General features: G+C 52.1%; 7 protein-coding genes across 7 annotated transcripts; 2 read left to right on the top strand and 5 right to left on the bottom strand.

Annotated features, from left to right (window-relative positions):
• Positions 1-414: 414 nt before the first annotated feature.
• PODANS_7_1330 (uncharacterized protein) lies at positions 415-1,047 on the bottom strand (the record flags this gene model as incomplete). Its single annotated transcript, XM_001905382.1, has 1 exon — positions 415-1,047. The coding sequence occupies one exon, from the start codon at positions 1,045-1,047 to the stop codon at positions 415-417; it is 633 nt and encodes a 210-aa protein (XP_001905417.1).
• Positions 1,048-1,874: 827 nt separating this feature from the next.
• Positions 1,875-3,092, bottom strand: PODANS_7_1340 (uncharacterized protein; the record flags this gene model as incomplete). The annotated part of the gene is made up of 1 exon (XM_001905381.1): positions 1,875-3,092. The coding sequence occupies one exon, from the start codon at positions 3,090-3,092 to the stop codon at positions 1,875-1,877; it is 1,218 nt and encodes a 405-aa protein (XP_001905416.1).
• Positions 3,093-4,611: 1,519 nt separating this feature from the next.
• PODANS_7_1350 (uncharacterized protein) lies at positions 4,612-4,941 on the bottom strand (the record flags this gene model as incomplete). Its single annotated transcript, XM_001905380.1, has 1 exon — positions 4,612-4,941. One exon carries the CDS (start codon positions 4,939-4,941, stop codon positions 4,612-4,614), a length of 330 nt encoding a protein of 109 aa, XP_001905415.1.
• A 4,636-nt stretch (positions 4,942-9,577) lies between these two features.
• PODANS_7_1360 (uncharacterized protein) lies at positions 9,578-11,017 on the top strand (the record flags this gene model as incomplete). Its single annotated transcript, XM_001905379.1, has 1 exon — positions 9,578-11,017. One exon carries the CDS (start codon positions 9,578-9,580, stop codon positions 11,015-11,017), a length of 1,440 nt encoding a protein of 479 aa, XP_001905414.1.
• Positions 11,018-11,446: 429 nt separating this feature from the next.
• Positions 11,447-13,132, bottom strand: PODANS_7_1370 (uncharacterized protein; the record flags this gene model as incomplete). The annotated part of the gene is made up of 3 exons (XM_001905378.1): positions 11,447-11,820; positions 11,877-12,785; positions 12,841-13,132. The coding sequence occupies 3 exons, from the start codon at positions 13,130-13,132 to the stop codon at positions 11,447-11,449; spliced, it is 1,575 nt and encodes a 524-aa protein (XP_001905413.1).
• A 994-nt stretch (positions 13,133-14,126) lies between these two features.
• Positions 14,127-15,155, bottom strand: PODANS_7_1380 (uncharacterized protein; the record flags this gene model as incomplete). The annotated part of the gene is made up of 1 exon (XM_001905377.1): positions 14,127-15,155. The coding sequence occupies one exon, from the start codon at positions 15,153-15,155 to the stop codon at positions 14,127-14,129; it is 1,029 nt and encodes a 342-aa protein (XP_001905412.1).
• A 501-nt stretch (positions 15,156-15,656) lies between these two features.
• On the top strand, positions 15,657-19,186 carry PODANS_7_1390 (uncharacterized protein; the record flags this gene model as incomplete). Its single annotated transcript, XM_001905376.1, has 4 exons — positions 15,657-16,271; positions 16,356-16,393; positions 16,519-16,576; positions 16,610-19,186. The coding sequence occupies 4 exons, from the start codon at positions 15,657-15,659 to the stop codon at positions 19,184-19,186; spliced, it is 3,288 nt and encodes a 1,095-aa protein (XP_001905411.1).
• Positions 19,187-20,227: the final 1,041 nt, after the last annotated feature.

Below are 20,227 nucleotides of genomic sequence, written 5' to 3'. Positions count from 1 at the left end.
TTGTGTGTTTTAGATACCCAGATCATACATAGATGCTGCTAGCTCAGGAATATCTAGCATAGCACAGAGGATAATACAAGGGAACAGGTCCCCTTTTGAGAAATGCCAAGGTCATCAGTCTGATATATGCGCTCGTGGTGGTGATAATTTCCCCATTAGTGCTGTGGAGTACACAAGATCCTGCCAGGAGTCATTAATGTTGGTTTGGTCGCTGGTGGAGCGTCTCGTTCTTCATGCTGACTGCTAAGGGTTACAGTAAGCAAGGTTGCAACATGAGCAGGGAGAGGGCACCACACAATAAAAGGCATCAGCCGGCATTAATAGATCCATAAAAAGTCTAAGCCCGTCCTCTGAAAGATACACATCACCCTTCCAATCCTCCATCCTCTTTTCCACTGCATGTCAGCGTGGCCCTTAAACTTCCACACTCGGCTTCCTCTCCTCCTTTCCGCCCCGACCATCTACATCCTCCCCCCTCTCCCTCATCTTCTTGATCTGCGTCCGCTCGACTTCCTGCCTTGCCTTCATCCTCTCCAAATCGCCGTCCTCCCCCAAGAAGCTCACCTCCCCCCTCACTCGCCCATGCGGCTCGCCACTCGTATCCCTACGTCTCGTGCGTTCCACCGCATCAGCAACCTTGCCCTCGCCACAAGTCTCCATCTTGCCCTGAGCATCCTCATTCTCGTTCTGCACCGCCTCCCCACCCTCGCCCTCGTAGTGTGTAGCTCTTCTCTCCCGCTCGCTAGTGGGCTTTCCGCCGTGAACGCCTCGCCCGAGGGACCCCGCCATGGGTTTGCCAGAAGCCTCGTTGTAAGGGTTGCGGCGGCAGGTGAGGTAGTCAGTCCCAGGGGCGTTAGCCGTGGGAGAGGCCGTTGCGAGGGGTGTGTCGCCTACCGCGAACTCGGAGAGGTTGCGTGTCATGGGATGTCGGAGGTGCATTGGGGCGGCGCTGGGGTTGGCATTGGCACCGGCATTGTATGCTTCTGATTTGGGGGGTTGGGAAGGGACGGAGCCCGAGGGGGACTGGCCAGAGGTGGGGTGTGACATGGTTACTGGTCCGTGGTCTGATGGCTGTTCTGGAGTTAAATCTCGTCCGGAAGTGTGCTTGAAGTCTTTTTTGCAAGGTATGGGATATTGTGTGTTGGATGTAGAAGGAGGTGCATGCGCAGCGAGCGGAGTGGTATAAAAGCTGACTGCCTGGGCAATGACGTAAGGGACCCCTTCATGCAGGCGGCCGATGATGACGGTTGAGGCTTGTGGAAGTTGCAAGACAGTCCCAAACAAATAAACAGCTGTCTTCAACGGCCGAAAGTCAAACTCTATCGTGACCTCTTGGCGGGATTCACTTTTGCCGCTTTCGGTACGAAGGGACGGGAGCTTAATTGAGGGGAGGGGGCAGCCGCGATAGGTGATCAGTTGGAGAACATGTTCGATATCAGTGACGTCACCGCTGACTCTTTTTTTTGTTTGTTGTCAACATCCTTATCGATGGTCGACGGTAGTGGGACTGCGCAGATCAGGTGGCCAGTATCTAGCATAAACCAAAACATTTCCCTGTCTATATTTTATGGTATCCTCTCATAAACTAAATGATGCCTATCCGTAAATCATCCTACAAGCCCAGCTATCAGGACACTCTTCACCGTGACGAAAACAAGGGGCTGCTTGAGAAGGAAATGCCAAAAGGGTATTCTTGAAACTGCAGGTATAGCTATCCTGGACCAATGAAGACAGCTGGCGCGAAAAAAGAAATCCCAAAATGTTGACTCCCAAGATGGTATGTACATACAACCATGCTATGCAATGAAATCCCTTCCTCTATAGACTGTTGACAAATCCACCAACCCACACTCTAACTGACTGCTACCCAAAATTTAGAAGAGAGCGAAGACACCGGCAACGAGAGCCAGGCCGGCGATAGTGACAGCCGAGAGGCCCTTGCCGAGGGAAGCACTGCCCTCGACGACATCATCCTGGTTGGAAGCCTCGGAGTCGGTGCCAGTCTCGGAAGAGCCGGAGTCAGTGCTTCCACCAGTGCTGCCGGCACCGCCAGTGGCAGAGCTGCCGGGGGCGCTCACGCTGGTCTGGGAGCCGGTGGCGCTAGCGGTAGAGGAAGCAGAAGTACCGGTGGGGGTGTCAAAAGTGGTGGGGCAGGTGAGGTCAAAGAGAGGCTTGGTGGAGAGATCCTTGGTGATGGCGAACTGCATCTTGTTGTCGGGGTTGGAGTCACGGAGGTTGTACCAGAAAGTGGGGACCTTGTTGAAGAGCTTGCGGCAGCCGATCTCCTGCCAATAATACTTGGCGTTGGCGACGGTGGCCTCGGCCTCATCCCAGTCAGGGCCGGAAGCGGGCCAACCAGTCTCGGTAATCCAGATAGGCTTGCCACCAACAGCGGCAGCAACGGCATCGTAGGCGCGGTCGAAAAGCTTGCCCGAGTTCTTGATGTGGTTGCCCTTGCCGCTCTCATAGTAGGGGTACTCATCAACACCAACCCAGTCGAGAGCGTCGACTACGGCCTTGTTGGTGGCGTTGGTGTAGGCATCCCAGGTGTCGACGTGACCGATGGGGACCTTGGCGAGAGCAGTCCCGGCAACCGACTTCTTGTAATCGCTGATGAACTTGAGCAGGACGTCAGGGCCAGCACCAACGCCCGCCTCGTTCTTGATACCAGTCTCGGAGATGCGGTATAGATCCTCGCTGCCGATGGACATGCCGATGACCAGGTCGGTGAAAGACTTGCCATACTTGTCGATGGCCTTCTTCAGGGCGTTGAGCTCGTTGGCGATACTATCGGTGCCCGAGGTCCAGACACCGAGAAGGATCTTGGTCTTGGTCTCGACGGCGGCCTCGAAGGCCGAGATGGGGTCGTCCTTGGAGTAGGCCTGGATGTTGGTGTACAAACGCACAGCGTTGAATGTTCCTGGGGCGCTCTCGAGGTTCTGAGCGGTCTTGAACTCCTGGAGGAAGTCGGCCTTGAACTTGGCCGAGTGGTCGGCCTTGGTGGATCCCGAGTTGAAACCGAGATAGTTCTCAGCGGAGGCGCCCGAGGCGAGGACGCCAGCCACAGCTGCCAGAGTTGTGAAAGCGCGCATGTTGAGAGATGTGTGTGTGGTGTGAGGGGAAGCTGGTGGTGAGCTAAACTTCGACCTCGAGGTTTTAAATGATGCTGAAGCAGTGGCAAACGCGCGAGTAGAGCAGCAACTGTCAGACTTGGCGATTGCGTCACACGAGAACTGTTTAAAAACGGTAAAAATCGGTTGTGACTTGTGAGCGAGTGTCAGAAGAGGTTGTGTTGGGAAAGAACGTGGTCGTCTCGGGAGACGGTTGGATGAGCAAAGAATGGAGGAAGAAGGAGCAAGAGAAGGTGTTCGGTGTGACGGCGAAGGAAGGTCGAGATGTCTTGAAGAAAAAAGAGGAACACCACACGATGGCCTGGCTGGGGTCGCGAAATTATTATTACGGGCTCTCGACGCCACGGGGCCACACAGCAGCCCTGGGCTGTCAACCAACCCCTGGCCGGTGCTGCTGCATGCTGCAGGTCCATGTCCAATGCCAGGGCGGCTGAGCACAGCCCCAAGAAGTCATCTCATCTCTTGGCGACTGCCGATCGACAGGATGCCCCAGTGTGCCCCATTTCTGCCCAGGCACAACATGCATCAATTTTGCACTAAAAAGGTGAGCACATGTTGCCATCAAAAACCGAATGGGACAATTCCATGCTGGTGACTGGTAACAGCAGCACAAACTACCTACCCACGCGCCGAGGTGGTGATCCAACCTGGAACTGTGTGTGTGTGTGTGTGTGTGTGCGTGTGTTGTGGTCCGCCGGCATGGTTCATCCGTTTGTCATGATCCAACTCGCTCGTGTTCACTCGTATCCGCGCGTTCCGGGAATTGGCGGCAACTGGCAAAAGGTGGTCCCCCTGAAAAAGGCCCCACCTCTGGAAAACCTGGAACCAGATGCTGGAATTCCCAGAGCCGGAGCTATCCAACGGTACCCCGCCCATGGCCCCCTTTTTTTAGCCATTCCAACGGCCACTTCCCTGGCCTGCTGTGGAGAACACGCAGAAACGCAGAAACAACATTTGATGATCGCAGCTGAAAGTGGTCTTTTGGTGTGTTTCATGACTTTTGCCTGACAAATATCAGTCGTGTCTGGCTCAACGTGTCACCGGCCTCCCTGACTTCAACTTTTGACAAGAGGACTCCTCCGTGGCCCCGGCCTCCGAGCAGTGGGACGAATCTCGGTAACACGGCGGCCGAAACCGCCGGTCTGGTCGTTGACTGTTTGGCGACCACCACATGGTCGGGCCGAGTGACTCCGGTCAACCGGGATTGGGGCCAGACCTCAACGTCTCACACAAAACTCCATGTTGGCGACCACTGTGCAAGGAAGGATTTACTGTAGAGATGGTGCTGCAACTTTCACTTCGTAAACTAGCAATAACCTCGGCAGGCTCTCGATAATGACAAATACCAAGATGAATATGAGGCTCATTTAACTAACTCTCTTGGGCATAGCTCGAGTGCAGTTCGATTTAAACTCGACACTATTTACCAGTTTGTTCAAGTTGACCCAACTTTCACCTCAAACCCACCAACCTCAGCAAATCATTCCCAGCGATGGACTCGGAAGAGGAATCGGTCAGTGAATGCGAATATCAAGAGACATGGAGCGCAGAACGGATCGCAAGGCACCTGAATGTCAACTTCGTGCTGTTTTGAAAGCACAATGCAAGGTTGATGTGAAGCTCCGGGAACGCTTGACGCAAGCTTTGGAGGCGGTTCAGTCCTATGATGGGGAGGGGGAGGAGAGCGAGGAAGATGGGGATGCATTTGAAGTTGATATCTGTTGCCAATGTAACAAGGCTTGGGTCCGAGATTATGACCTTGATGGAGACTGCCGCTATCATCCTGGCAGGCTACTTCCTTTTCCAACATTCCAGTTTCCTCAACTAACCGGATCGTAGAGTCTCTTGTGGTGGATGATTCATCATACACTTGGGAAGGTTGGGTTTGGGAAGATAACGGTCTCCAAGACACTCCCGAAAACCGTGAGAACAAGCCTGGAGGGTTTCGGTACACATGTGCTGCGACAAGATTGCGAGCGCACGAGGTTGTACATATGGCAAACACCAATTACTCGAAGACAAAGCCTTGGCAGAAAAGAGAAGGCAAAGAAAGAGGTCGGTCTCGAAGATCAGTAAAGAGTGAGAAGGCGTACAAAGACTTGGTGTCAATAGAGAAAAAAAGGGGTGTCAACAGTTGCCAAGTCGGTGGGGCTCAGATAGGGAAATTGCAATCCCACGAGCGCACTCTGTTTGCATGTTTATATCTGCTCAAAATTCAAAGCTCTGAATCTTTTCGGCATTCATCCTCATGTTCCCCGACTTTATCTTCTCTTTCATCATGGCTACGCATGCGGAAAGGTTGGACTACCTTTTCAATGCGCCGGAAGAGCATCTGCGCGATGCAATGTATGCTTTGTGCAATAACGATGAGGTGGTCAGTATTCGGCTGGTCAGACATCTCAAAAATCTCCAGAAGAAACGCCCACTGCGAGCTCCCGTGACCACTCCCGCCCCTGGTCCTCCACGTGCTCCGGCTCCTACTCCCTAGTCGTACTTTTACTTCTAGTCATACTTCCTCTTCCACTCGCACCTCTACTTCTGGCCGCCCGCCTGCTCCGGCTCCGGTTCGCGCCGCCGCCCCTGCACCGAAGCCTAGGGTCAAACACGACTATATTGAGTGTGTACAGTGCGAGGCTAGCTTTTTTGTGTCAAAGCACCAAGCAAACGAGTGCCGATATCATCCTGGTAATCGCCCTTCAAGTTGTCTACCGCTCGAATTTGACTTGCCGTGTTGCTAATAGTTTCTTCTGTTCATGAAGGCGAACTAGAATGCGCCTGGGAAGCGGGGGAGTGGGAGGACTGGGACTCAGATGCGGGGGATCCTCGTGATGATGAGAGGAATAAGGATCTGTACCTTGCTGGCTTCAAGTACACCTATTGCGACAAAGAAGGCGGCCGGTCAGGCTGTACACTTGGGCATCATCAAGCCAGGGACCCAACACAGCCTATATATCGCAAGATATCAGACATGGAGGCTGTCGTTCTCAGAAAGATGAAGCGGAAGAGGGAGCACTCAGATTATCAGGCACCTGAATCCAACCGTTTTGTGAGATATAGGAGGTAGCTCTACCATCCAGTCTTCACATCGTGTTCTGTGGCAAACAAACTTGGCCGGCTTTTGGATTGGTACTGTCTGTATCCAGGACATCAGAAGAATATATATCGGGTCTGTCAGAGCTTGATGAAGACTCATATGTCTGGTATGACTGGGATGAGCTAGCTCACGAGCCTAGGGATAGGAAAGACACCCGGCGAGAAAACGTGATTGTAAATTTAGGAGGCATTAGGGCAAGAACTCCAAGAGAGGAAGGTTTAAGTCGGATTCTAAGCCGGAGCATGAGGAAGCGGAATACGAGGGAGAAGACGATTCCAAAGGCTGTGATGAGGCCCGGGAGTAATCAGGAAGAGTGTCTATGAACTGTGTTTGGAGTGTGTAAATAGTGACCAGGTACATTTCTGAGTTTTAGTGTTTTGGCAGATTTATTTGTAATCTTATGATAGTGATGCCAGTGGCCTCGGGCCATGAACGGCTTAATGAAAAAGGAAAAGTGTCCGGCATGATAGATAACCCCAGACTTCAGCTCTACCGGACGCGTTTGTCCAAACGCGACTTCTGAGGATAGCATTTATCGCTTCACATTGCAATGTTCACTTTGCCAACTTAAACACAACCAACGCCCAATAGTCATTTAAGAAGAACCATGGAAAACTCCTAGAAACCTGACGACATTCTGAATGCACCGCCAGAGCATCTAGGTACTGCTCTGCGCATTTTCTGCACCAAGAACAAAGAAGCATGCGATACCATTGCCGAATATCTTTCCATTGTCAGAGAACAGAAGCCTGACTGATCGGCCGAGCTGCAATTTTTGCACAATTGCAAAAATCCATTCTTAGAAACTGATAATAAAGATGGCGCGCGCTGGTTTCATGATGGTAAGCCCCCCTCCCTGAGCAGCAATCTCTGACAAAACGCAGCACGTGTTAAGAGCTTAATACTGAGCTTAATACTGGAGAATGTATGGTAGTTGAAGATTCCAGTGTTTGGAATGGTTATGAAGAAGATCACTATGGACCTATGGACACTCCAGACAATCAAATGGAATACCCAGAGGGCTTCCTCTGGATATGTTGCGACAGGCGAGCTACGGAACAACGGTGCAAGAGTCAAAAGCATGAACCCTCTGCACCTCTTTCATCACCTTCAGCATTCCTCTGCTCAAGGAACCGGCATCTCAGTCAAGCGTGAGAGAGAAGAGCATGACGACCTGAAGATTTGTGAGCGCTGCGACCAGGCATTCACTGATGCCAACAACTCAAACGATGCTCGCACTTATCACACTTGTGAGTTTGTGACACTAATGGAGGTGTCTCTGGATGTACCACAGGGCCTCACAGAGCAAAGGGTGATAAGAAGGTGAAGGGAGAGGAGCAATAAGCAGAGGACATAAAAGGGACAGGGGATACGTTGTGTTTCACTTAACTACTTCATCTCTAGGCTCAGGCTCTACCTCTGTCACCCATGCAGGAGCCTAATACAATCTTGTAAAAAAACTAGCATAATTATTTTTCGAGCTGTCAAACCTAGAGAAGTTCACACTGTGCTTAGGGGTGGCTTGGGCCATCTTGCCATGCCATTTGTAATTTCCCAGACGCGTTCACCCTTTGCCCGGTCCCCAAACTCACACAACACATTACAAACAAGCACCAAGTTGAAAGCGATTCACCTCGAGCAGAATGGCTGTATTCGACAATATCAGCGACATCCTAAATGCACCACCAGATCATATCAAGGCAGCGCTCAGAGTGCTATGCAGCAAGAACGGCGACGTGCAAAAGACCCTCACCGAATATCTCTCTACCCTTCACCAAGTATGCACCATTCCTTTGCTTGGCAGAGTAGATGCAGCTGGAACTTTCAAGCCAGCAGTCAAAATAACCGCACCAATTTCTCTCCAGTCGGAATTTCATTTATGTGAGCGATGTGAAGAGACATTTTTCGACTCTGAAAACAAGCACGGAGAGTGCGAGTACCACGATGGTATGTCTATCAGACCCATTTTTATGTACTTCCATCAGTCCGGTTAACAATTCCAGGGGAGTGTGAGCAAAACGAGGACGCCGAGATATGGGAAGAATGGGAAGAGTGGCGAGAGGGACCGATGACATTGGCGGAGAAAGATGAACATCCTGAGGGGTTCATCTGGACGTGCTGCAAAGGGGACGGTGATGCAAAGCCTTGTGAAGTTGGGGTTCATAAGGCCCCAGGACAAGATTACAGTTGCCACACAGCCGGATGCTGGTATAGGTATGAAGCGAAAGAGGAACGACGATGATGCCAGTCTTCGCATCTGTGGACTTTGCAATAAAAGGTTTGATGAAGGGGCTAATGGTCAATCTGCCTGCTCCTGCCATTCAGGTAAGTTGAGACTTCATGTTCTAAAGTCTTGAAGGAAAGATCCAGTTGGTCTTTTCGACAGCTAACCCGAATACTCTTAGCTCCTCTCGAGTTTGAATGAGCAGCGCGCTGCCTGGAATATTGCTACCTTTAGTGCCCCATCTCCCAAAGATACTCTTTATCACAGGGTGGCATATCCAGATGGATTCATATACAAGTGCTGTAGCCGTGATGGCACGGAACCTGGGTGGAGGCATGGCTCGTACAAAGCCAGAGACGAGAAGAAAGTCTCAAGGTGTCATGGAACTGTCTCAAATGAAGATCCTAGATGTTGGTGACAAAGACGAAGATAATGAGGAGAATGACAATCAGGAAACGGGAGATGAAGAGAACCAAGACGAGGATTGCTAATTGACAATGCTGATACTCATGAATGTGTTCCACACCTGAGTAGTAGGGTCAGAAGGCAAATAGGGATTGAACCTGATATATGTTTAGTCTCGAAGCAAACATAACCATTTCACAATATACCACGGTACACATGGTCTTAGCTTTTTGTTTCTACATGTACACGCGATGGAAAAGTCTCAGAAGCAATTACACTCACAAATGGCTTACATGTACAGAAACAGTAGGGGTCTATCACTGAAACTGCTATCCCATTTTTCTTCAAAGATATTGTGATGTCCCCATTAATAACAAATACAATCGATCCCTGCTGCCACTGAACAATGGAGAACTGTCAAAGACCTTGTCTATAAGTCTATCGGCTACCTATTATGGTAGGTTACGAATGGTGGCTGGGTGTCACCAGGTCTTCCGTCGAGACGACGACGGAGCGGAGCACCTAGCAGCGCTGCCACTGTCGCCGCCCCATATTCAAAGCCGGCAGGTAGGCACCCAAGGATGGAAGTAAATTTGTTTACTGAAACTCCAGAATTCCCACGTTGTCCTTCTTCAACCACGACCACGACAGAAGACCTAACACCACCAACCCTCTTCACAAATTTCATCCACAACCTGACTTTGGCATACCTACCCAGGCAACATGGCGGACAGGTGTATTCTGGCCATATCTGGCATCCCAGGGTTTAGCCAACCTCTAGGACGCCCACCTCCACCCATCATATCCCTCGGCGCACACGAAATAATTCTTCCCCGTCGGTGGCAATGTCAGTCTTGCAATTGTCAAACACTTTGCAACGCCTACGAGCTCCATCTCAACCCTCTAATATCACCCCCGATTCTTGTCCAACCTGTTCGCCAGCAAGAAATCCTCTCCTCCTATCTTGAGAGCTCGTCTTCTGACTATGAGGATATTCCAAACATTAAAGACTGGAAGCCAACAAAGCAGAAAGCGTCACACAAGCCTGAGAAGAACAAGGTACCCAAGCTGCAACCATCGACATGTTGGAACTGCAAAAAACCGATGATTCTGTCTTGCATCCTTCTCAACAAGTTTTCGAATCCAATTTGCACCCTTTCTGGCGTGAACCTGATCCCCAATCGGCTCACCCCAGCAGGCATCCAGTGCTGCGCTTGCGAACGACCACACTTCCTCTCCTCGCGCCCCTTCTCCGTGGACGAACAAGATCACCCACAATCCCAGCGTCCAACCACCCTCCATCCCAGCAGCAAACCCCTCACTTACCAGTCCTCCGCCGCGCCTGGGCCCCGCGACCCTCGGCCTCCCTGCGCCCATTGTCTTCACCCCTCGACGCTCTACACTGCCCAGATCCACCAAAAGCTCACCCAGGAATCCTGCCAGGGCAACTGCTGGATCATTTCGAGATACGGCGAGCGGCTGGCCAAGATACAAGACTTGTTCACGCCTGTCTCCCTCCCTTGGCTCCTCCCCGACGCAAACCCAGATGATGAACCAAAGCAAGGGTTGTTACACCTGCACCTGAGACTATGTGAGGATCACGTCGGGGAATGTTCCTCTGCTGTGCGCGAGGAAAAACAGAGGAAGAACCGCGCGCAAAAGAGAGCGGAAGCCAGCGCGGCGAGGGCTACGGAGCGGGAGTATCCGACACGGTCAGGTCCGGGGGAGGGAATGTCGAGGGTGGATAGACGCGTTGCTGCTGCCGAGAGAAGGGTTGTCAATGCGGAGGAGAAGCTGTCTGAGGCGGAGAAGAGAAGGGATGAAGTGGTGGAGAAGATTGGGGAGGCGAGGGTGTGGGTTTTGGGCGTGTTGACCGGTCGGCGGGCGAGTTACGAGCATGCGGAAGGTGGTATTGCTGATGATGGTGACGGCTCGGGTGAAGATGGTGGTGATAACAGGGACGCTGAGATGAAAGACGTCTCCGAGGCTGTCGGGGGTGGGAATGATGATGGGGTGGGGTATGGGCAGGACCGGGAGGGCGATGTGAATATGGATACGGCTGGAGAAAAGCAAGATGAGAGCCCAAAAAGAAGCCGGAAGAGAAAGGTGATCAACTGGGATGATGAATCACTGCCCCAACCAGATCCAAGTCATGTAAGGTAGTGCTCATACAGGGGAATCCCCTTGTATGAACCAAGGCCTGGAAGGAGGCGTTAGGTCTAAGGACGCGGATGTCGATACTTTACACTGTAGGGAAGAATGAGGAGGCGTGTTAAAGATGGAGTGTAATAGAGCATGTAGACTAAGAATCTTATGATGTGATCCTATTCACTTTATTATACCCTCGAGCCTGTAAATTAGGTATCTTTCAAAGCCTAATAACTATCCTCCAAGGTATATGTGTATCCGTACAGCAGATGTGACTCGGTGCGGCCTGGCCATTTCTACTAGATACTTGATGGAACACGTGGACGGAGACAGACCAGTAGGTATCATGTCATTAAATCGGCGCCATGGCTCCTTCATCAGCCAGGCACCCTTCTAGTAAACACAGTTGAAAGGGTATATACAAAAATTCGACGGGTTATTTTCTCAACCCATGTTCGCCAGGGCCAAGAGGGCAAAAGCCATGGCAACGACCGCCATCGGATGACATCTTGAACTTGATGAAGTAACTGGTGACCCTGCTGTCGAGGTTGCACCTGGTGGCGATTCAGGCACCACAACCGTGGAGACTGTCGCAGAGGCCCCGTTCGTATCCGATCCAGTACCACCACCACCAACACCAACACCAGGGGTCGCCGTTGTGCCGCCAGCACTCGAAACGGTCACCGCTGGTTCAGCTGTCAAACCGCACGCGCCCACCACCATGGACAGATCGTTAACGCTACCAAGTGCCGCAGGGGTGGAACCGCAGCTTGTAGCTTGCGTCATCCAAATAGAGTTTGTCTCGAGGTCGAACACGACTGTCTCACCCCGTTAGTGTGACCGTGTATAACACTGTGGCGGACCGAAAACATACCATAAGCAGACCGTAGAAATGTGTCCCCCAAAAGGGTAAACTTCTTGCTTGGTGTAATGCCCAAGAAGCACGCAGGCGGGTTGCTGGGTACCTCTCTGATCATCTCCTTGTACGGGACTCTGATGTTGAGTCCATTGAAGGAGAAGTCCAGGGTTCCGTTCATGGATGTCAAACCGCAGTCGATGCGGTAAAACCCGTTGTCATCCTCTTTGTCGGCCCCAAAGTCCTTCGCGATCGTCGCTGCAAGATCGGGTGGAAGCAGTGTCATTGTCGACCCGGAGTCCAGGAACACAGGCATCTTGCTGCCCTCGTACACTTTCGTATCGTTGTTGGGTGGCGTGATAGCAATCGAATTCATGTCGACCCAGAAACGAGGCACTTGGTCCGGTGAGTTGTTGGCATCAATAATGGGCAGCTTGGCCAAGGGACCGGCGAATTTCGAGGGGTCAACACCACCAAACACAATGACTCCTTCCTTCTCTTCTTTACTACCCAGCGCGAGGGTGTATGCCTTTGCTCTGATAGCGTTCTGGGCAACAAGCTGATCGACAAAGTTTTTGTATTTGGTGGCAATGCCCTTCCCATACCCAATACCCAGAATACCCGAGAAGGTATCTTCTGTTGCGGTGGCCACGCCAAACTGGACGGCCTGGAGGGCGGTGGCTGTCCCGGCAAGAGTGATGGTGTCTTCAAAATACGTGATGTTGGCAGTACCGATGCCATACTTCAACGTCTTGGTGGTCCCCAGCGATTTGGCTGTCGAAGATGTATTGCCATCGTACCGGCCGACTTGCTGGCAGAATGCTGCGTCGGCGCCCTGGACGGTGGTACAATCTGGATTCACCCACAGCTCAAATGATCCTGTATCCAACTGCACGAAAACCGGCTGTGGTGGTGTACCAATGCTCACTAGAGACTTGTTAGCTTCACGACGGTCACCTCACAGAACACAGGGCGTATGTACGTTGGGCGTAGTACGCGATGTCAGACCGGTTAGCTAACTGGAGCTGAACACCACGCTTCTTGGAAAAGTGGTTGGCATTGGTTGAGTGAACGATGGGCAGATGAACGCAGCCGTCGTCATGCGCTATTACCGACGAGTTTATGAGCTTTATCGGGGCATGTGTGTGCGGTATCGAGACATTTGTTGGTGGTATCGTGGTGTTTGTGAATGGCAAGGAGGAAGCTACCGCATGGCCGCTAAAAGTCGAGGAGAGGAGCAATACGGATGCGGAAAGGAGCAAGGAAAATGCCATTGCTGGCGAGTATGGTGTCGGCGGACTACCACGACGGCGTCTGCATCGGCAACGATATCGAGGTTGACACACCAGGCGAATTCCAGAGGAGTATGTGACTATAAAAACGGCCGGCCGGTTCCCCGAGAAAAAGAGGTATAAAAACACAGAAATGAAGGTACCAAAAGAAGGTATCGAGACCAAGTTCCCAAGCTCGCCGGCGGCTCTGGACCGCACCAACGCCTAGGGCAAGAAACAAAACAGAAAGAAAGATTGGGCTCTTAGAGGCACAGCAAGGCAAAAGAGAAAGAAAGGAAAGGAAAGGAAAGGAAAGGAAAGGAAAGGAAAGGAAAGGCAGGAGAGAAGCAACAAAGCACCACACAGTGGTCAGTGTCGAGTAGAAACCAAGGTAAATGGCAAAGAAGGAGAATTAGGTGGTGTGAAACAAGAAGAGAGCTGGAGAAAGGGTGTCTGTGTGCGAGTACGCTCGGTACGACCCTGTGCGGTTGTAATGTCTCATCCCACAACTTGCTGGGTGGACACGCACATGGGAGCTCTCTGGAAGAAGATCAGGAGGTGTCGAGGACCAGGGGCCTGTAGCTACACAACAGCTACACTCCAGCCTCAACATGAGGCTGGTGGTGAGGCTCAGTGAGCAATTGATGGCCGACGGAGGACTCGCGCTTGACGGAGACAGGGCGAGAATGCCGACTTGGTCAATGCCATGGTGCTCTCGATGGCTGTCAGCGGCAGTCGGATCTCTCGAGCTGTGACAATGAGGGTGATCAAACACTTGAGGGGATCATGTCGCAGCGAGGACCCTGCGTCTCTGAATAAGGTTTCTTGGAGACAGGGTCTGCAAACCCCCAACGTCTCAGGGGACAAGGCCTGGGCCAATCACATCCCTGCTCCCTGCACACCCCACAAAACATCAAACCGGAAACATTCCCACATTGCCCTGATCATTCACAATACATAGCTACACTACCTACTCCGTACACAGCCATGTTATCAGTCACTCGTCAAAGTCAGCAACTCGAAGGACAACTTTTCCCGTCGTCTGCCCGCTCTCCAACCTCGCAAAGGCCGCCCCGTACTCCTCAAACGACCAAACGCTATCCACCGTCGGCCTGACTTTGCCTGCCTCGATCAGTTGTCCAATCTCCGTCAAGTCTTCCCCAAGAGGCTCAACGATGAAGAAATTGCTGTTCACGCCCTCCTTTCCAACAAGATGGCTTGGCCTAGCGCTTTCAGGAGGAGCGCAGATACTGACCATCTTGCCCTGATCTTTGATAGCGAACCAACAGCCCTCCAACGTCTTCCCTCCAACCATGTCCAAAACGACGTCAACCTCCCTTTCAGGCGACGCCCATTGCCGAAGAGAAGTTTCCTTATAGTTCACCACCTCACTTGCTCCCAATTCCTTCACGTGGGCAATTTTATTCGGTCCGCAGAGCCCTACCACTTCGCATCCCGCCAGAGCAGCAAGCTGTACCGCCCAACTGCCAACACCACCAGTCGCCCCCGTAATGAGCACTCGTTTTTTTGCGTTCTCCTCTCTCGCAGGATTTTTTCCTTCAAGAAGGCCTTCTTTATTCAGGCCACCATGTGTAAACAAGGCTTGCCAAGCGGTCAACGAGCTCAAGGGCGTTGCAGCTGCCCGGATCCATCCCAAGTTCTTTGGTATCAATGCCAGCTCTGAAAGACGGGCAAGTGCGTATTCTCGGGCCGCACCGGGACGGGTCGCCTCGATTCGGCAGTGGACTTTGTCCCCTGGCTTGAACCCTCCGGTGTATGCGGGGGGCAAGGAGACAATGACACCTGCGAGATCTTGAGAGGGCACGGGGGTTTTGGTGGAGGGGATCACATCTGGGAATGCGGCAGCCCAGGTGAGCTCGCCTTTGCAGGGCGCGGTAGTGTATACTTTGATGAGCACGTCAGAAGGGTGAGAAGGTACGGGCAGCGGTGAGGTGGTGAGGGTAAGGGAAGGAGAATGAGGCGACAGTTGGAGAAGAGTCTTCATTGACAGTGGTAGCGAAGACATTGCGTCAGGGGAAGGTGAATCGTGAGTTTTCCAAGGTAAGTGTCACTGAGCAGACGAGTGAGTGCTCCAGATATTGCTTCACTGGGTAACTTTTATATGTCTTTCACAAGCAGCCAAGATTTGGTCGTGACTAATCGGTGCTGTGTGACCTACATGAAGCTGTCGATTTCAGGTTCGTATACCGATGTGAGATCAAGTCCAGCAATCACTTCTCCGAGGGGTTCAGGAGAAAGCTAAGCCCATGCTGCTTGTGCATTACTCAGCAAACTGAAAATGAGGTTTCCTCACGATGCATGGGCAGAGTAAGCACGGAGCAATATGTAAAAAGAAGCATATGCTTTGTTGCCTCGAAGTGATATGCATCAGTGCCTTATGTGCCTTGCCTTGTTGCCTTGTGGAGGACTTGGGCGGTGAGAGTGGGGCTCAACTGAAAAGGGGCCTGGAAGCAACATCTTTCTCTGTTACCTATCAACTTACCTCTTCTCCTTCATATCAGCTAGTATGCCACCACCACCTCCGCCATCAGGCTTCACCTTCACATTTTCACCAAACCTCTCCGCCTACAATGTTACAGTTGGCGACCTCCTCGAGGTCCGTCGGCCTCATGTGCCGCTCCTCAAACACCTAGCAACCGGTGCCCTGGTATTTTCGCACGATGACCACATCCTGCTCATCCAGCGCGCCCCAGACGACTCGATGCCACTCAAATGGGAGATTCCCGGCGGTGCTTGTGACGTTGAAGATGAGACTGTCTTGCATGGGCTGGCGAGGGAATTGTGGGAGGAGAGCGGGCTTCTCATGATACATGCGGTCGAGCTGGTATCAAAAGATGTGTTTCTAACGCGAAGGGGGAGAACTGTAGAGAAGATGACATTCGAGGCAGAGGTGCAAATCCCAAGCACATCTGAGAGACCGGTGGTGACACTTGACCCTCAGGAGCATGTGCGGTTCCTCTGGGCTACCGAGGAAGAGTGTCGGGCGGGCAAGGTCAACTGGGACGGGGAGGAAGTGACCATCGATTTTACCACCAAGGATCAACATAGAGTTATCATGACTGGGTTCAAGATCAGGAGAGAGAGGAAGCAACTTGTAGGAGTTAAAGAGAAAAGATGTATAGTAGCTTAACCCTAACCCCTGTTATGATTCTTCGATCCTCCCGCATCAGCCAGCAGCAACATGTTAAAGTGCCCCACATGTCAGCTGCCCACGCGACGCGACTGTCCGCATTCCCGCTGTCCGTCAGATATTCTGTCGTCGTTCACGCAGCCTCATGCTCATGCTCGCCGGGTAAACACAAAGATCCAATGGAGGCCGGCTTCGACCCAGCTCAACCTTTCCGGGGCGTTGTCATCTGCTGCACCAGCATCCCGCCCGACCTCAGGGTAACTAAAACCTCAACTCAACCAACCCATTACCGCGCCGTGTTCCAGCTAACCAGAGCTCCCCAACCGTAGGAAGACATCGCCTCGAAAACGATCGAACTGGGAGGTCTCCACAAGTATGACCTCACCCCCGAATGCACACATCTGATCGTCGGAAACTACGACACCGCAAAGTACCGCCATGTCGCCAGAGAGCGCCCCGACATCAAGCCCATGGCTACTGCCTGGGTCGAGGCCGTCCGGGATCTCTGGGTGAGGGATGCCGAGATCGACTTTGCCGCCCTGGAAAAACAATGGCAGATGCGCGCCTTCGAGAGGGATGGAGGAACTATGGACCCAAACCACCCCCGCGGCCAGCTTCTCTGTTGCACAACTGGCATCGAGGACCCCGCCGCCCGTCAGGAAATCGCAAATTTGATCGAAGCCAACGGCGGGCGCTACACTGGCGATCTCGTCAAGGACGTCACGCACCTGATTGCCCAGAAACCCGAAGGCAAGAAATATTACGCCTCCAAGAGATGGGGACAACAGACCGTGTCGGTCGAGTGGGTCAGAGACAGTGTCGAACGAGGCATGATCTTGGATGAGAGGTACTACGACCCTGTGTTGCCTCGGGAAGAAAGGGGTGTCGGTGCTTGGAACAAGGAACGGGCACAGCACGCTGCTATGGGAAAGCGGTTGAGAGAAAATGCCGCCGCCCAGGAGGATGGAAAGCGAAAGCTGCGCAAGACTGCCAGTATGAAGCTTAATAATCAGAGAGATAACCTTTGGGGGGACATTTTAGGCATGGGCAAGCCACCACAGCCCGAGACCGCCGAACCTTTCGAGACCGCCCCGCAACAACCTGCTCCCTCAGCGTCTTTTCAGCATGTCACACAACCATCACTTTCAGGCCCAAATCCCACGAAGTCAATGGACACCCAAGGCTCAAAGCTCTCGTCTTTCGGTCGCCCCGATGAAAGCGGCGTTTTCGCCTCATGTTGCTTCTTCATCCATGGGTTCTCGGCCAAAAAGACCGAGATGCTTCTCAACACTGTGGCCTCTTTGGGGGGCATGATATGCCATTCTCTAGAAGAAGTTTCCTCGGCATCTGGTGCTCAGATGGCACATCGGTTCTTTATTATACCGCAGGAATCTCCTCCCGAGATACAGCCAAAAGTCCCCGAGAACGTCAGCATCATTACCGAATTTTATATCGAGAAATGCCTCCACAACAAGCGCTTTTTCCACCCAGCAGACCATGTCATCGGGCGTCCATTCCCAACATTTCCCATTCCGGGTTTTAAGAAGCTCTCCATCTGCACGTCCAACTTCACTGGCGTCGACCTCAACCAGATCGACAAGTCCATCAGGCAATTGGGGGCGAGATACGAAGAGCGATTCACTGCCGATATCTCCATATTAGTCTGCCCGACGCTCTCTGGGATCAGGCCGCAGAAGTTGAAGCTTGCGTTGGAGTGGAAAATACCTGTTGTGAATGCCGGTTGGTTGTGGAAATGCATATCTACGGGCTCTATTGTTCCTATCCGGGACTTCTTATTTCCAGAGCTAAAGCAGCAGAATTTGCAGGGCCCAAAGCACACCATGGCACATGAGACTCCCGAGGCCACGAAGGGCAGGCAGAAGCCCAAGCAAGCAGCAAGAGACACGGTAGACAAGGACTTGTTGTCCAAGTCAACTGCCACGACCAAGCCTACACGTCGCTCAGATATCGATGCGTCAGCTTTTGCCCCTGAGAAGACGGACACAGTCGCTAAACCGCCTAGAAAGAGAATGGCGCCAGAAGACTCCTTCTTGACGACGGCCAATACACACTTTGAAACAGCACCCACTCACCATGCTCCCAGCGAATCTACCAAAACCCCCTCCAATGAGACACCCAGAGCGCCTCTCTCGAAAGCCTTACCCAACTGTCTGAATAGGCCCTCTTCCTCCTCCTCGGTTTCTTCGCGATCCGGACAGGCACCAGAAACTCACAAACCCCTTAGCCGCACACGCTCCGAAGTGGCCGATTCTGAGGCCACCGATGGCGATGTCGGGCAGTCAGCAGACACGGCCTCTCCCCTCCATTCTATACCCGAAGTGGAAGCACGCAAAGACAACGCAGAAAAGTTGCGGGCAATGCGTGCAGAACAGGAGCGTATCGCTCTGTCAGAAAAGCTAACATCCGCCCTTCTCAAGAGGACAACCAGCACAGTCATCGCCGCCGGGTCAGAGAGTGCCGGACTCACGGCTGACCGGTTGTCCTCCATGGAAGGTGACAGGCAGCAGCCCCAAGCCAAGAGACGCAAGAGAGAGATCTTGGGCAGGGCCATCTCCAATGTGTCGGCCGTGTCCAACATATCGGCAGCTAGCAGCTCCGAGCAGAAGGATGCAGAAAATGGCTCGCTCGGGGACAAGGACAAATCACAGGGGCCGCTTGTGTCGAGCTCGCAGCTCCACTTTGAGGATCCGCAGTCGAGAAAGGCAAAGGCGGCGTTGCTTGGTAAACTGACGGGGAGCACTGTGGAGGGGGGTGGGAAGTTGACGGCAGAGCAAGGCTTTGTCACGATTGGCGATTTGGGTGGTTATGGGCCTTCCAATAACGCTTCGAGTGCTGGGGCTGGGGCTGGGGCTCTGCCGCAGAGGAGGACTGCGAGGAGAAGGTAGATAAGGTATCTTGATTATTTCATTTCTTGTGATATTGCTAGGCACAGCAAGCAGGTTATGGAGTTTATGTCGGGCTTGGAAGGAAGGTCAGGCTCTCATGTATGTGAGATTATGTATAGAGATACGTTGGGCTACACGATGGTAGGATTGGGAAATATGGGTTTATGTTAGGGAAGGCCAAAAGCAGGATATGTAGCAGATAAAGCCAGCATTAATGAGATGATCAACATGAGACCCCCAACGAACCTCAAAGGACATCTAATACGCTTTTCAGGGTGGTTAGAAGAACCAAGCAGATTGTGAGGGATGTTTGTGATGCGAAACACAGACTTGTAGGTGTATTATTGTTGAGTAAACATAAAACTAAAATAAATGGGTATCTTTGGTGCCCTGTTTCTTTCCAGATGTCCTCCCATTTGCTTGCCACACTTTATCCTTTTCCCTGATGAGTATCCTCCTGACTTCGCAGTTGTCCCCCGTTACTTCCGAAGCAGTTCCTCAGCCCTCTGCCATCCCACCAGAGGTATCTATCTAAATCTAAACCATCACAAAACCAACCTTATGAACAAAGGAAAATCATAAACAAGCAATGTCAACAACCTCCGTGAAATCACCCCCATATTTTTAAATCCCTCCTCTTAATATCCATTTCCCAAATCGTTTCATTTTCATCACAAGAATTCCTCCCACAAAAAAAAAAAGCAAGATTAAAATAGGTATATCTCCAAGTCCTCCTCACAAGTACTGAACAGCATCCGTCAAAACACTCAGCAGCGTAGCAGCCGCCCCTCCCACCCCAATCGCCCCCGCCGTCTCTTTCCAGTGGCTCTTCCTCAGAGCCGACCTATCATCTTCCCTTGACCTGTCTCTGTACCGGTTGCCATTACTGTTCTCTCGGCTGTACCGATCCCTATCTCTGTCCCTGTCGGTGTATTGGCGGTTGCGGCGCTCCCGCTCCCGGTCTCGTTCCCGCTCGCGTTCCCTCTCCCTCTCCCTCTCCCTCACCCTCATCATCACTTAATAATATTAATATTTTTCAAT

This window comes from Podospora anserina, chromosome 7 (assembly GCF_000226545.1).
Source record: "Podospora anserina S mat+ genomic DNA chromosome 7, supercontig 3".
NCBI classification, from domain to species: Eukaryota; Fungi; Ascomycota; class Sordariomycetes; order Sordariales; family Podosporaceae; genus Podospora; species Podospora anserina.
Note: the sequence above shows the minus strand (reverse complement) of the source record. Positions and strands in the feature narration are given on the sequence as shown.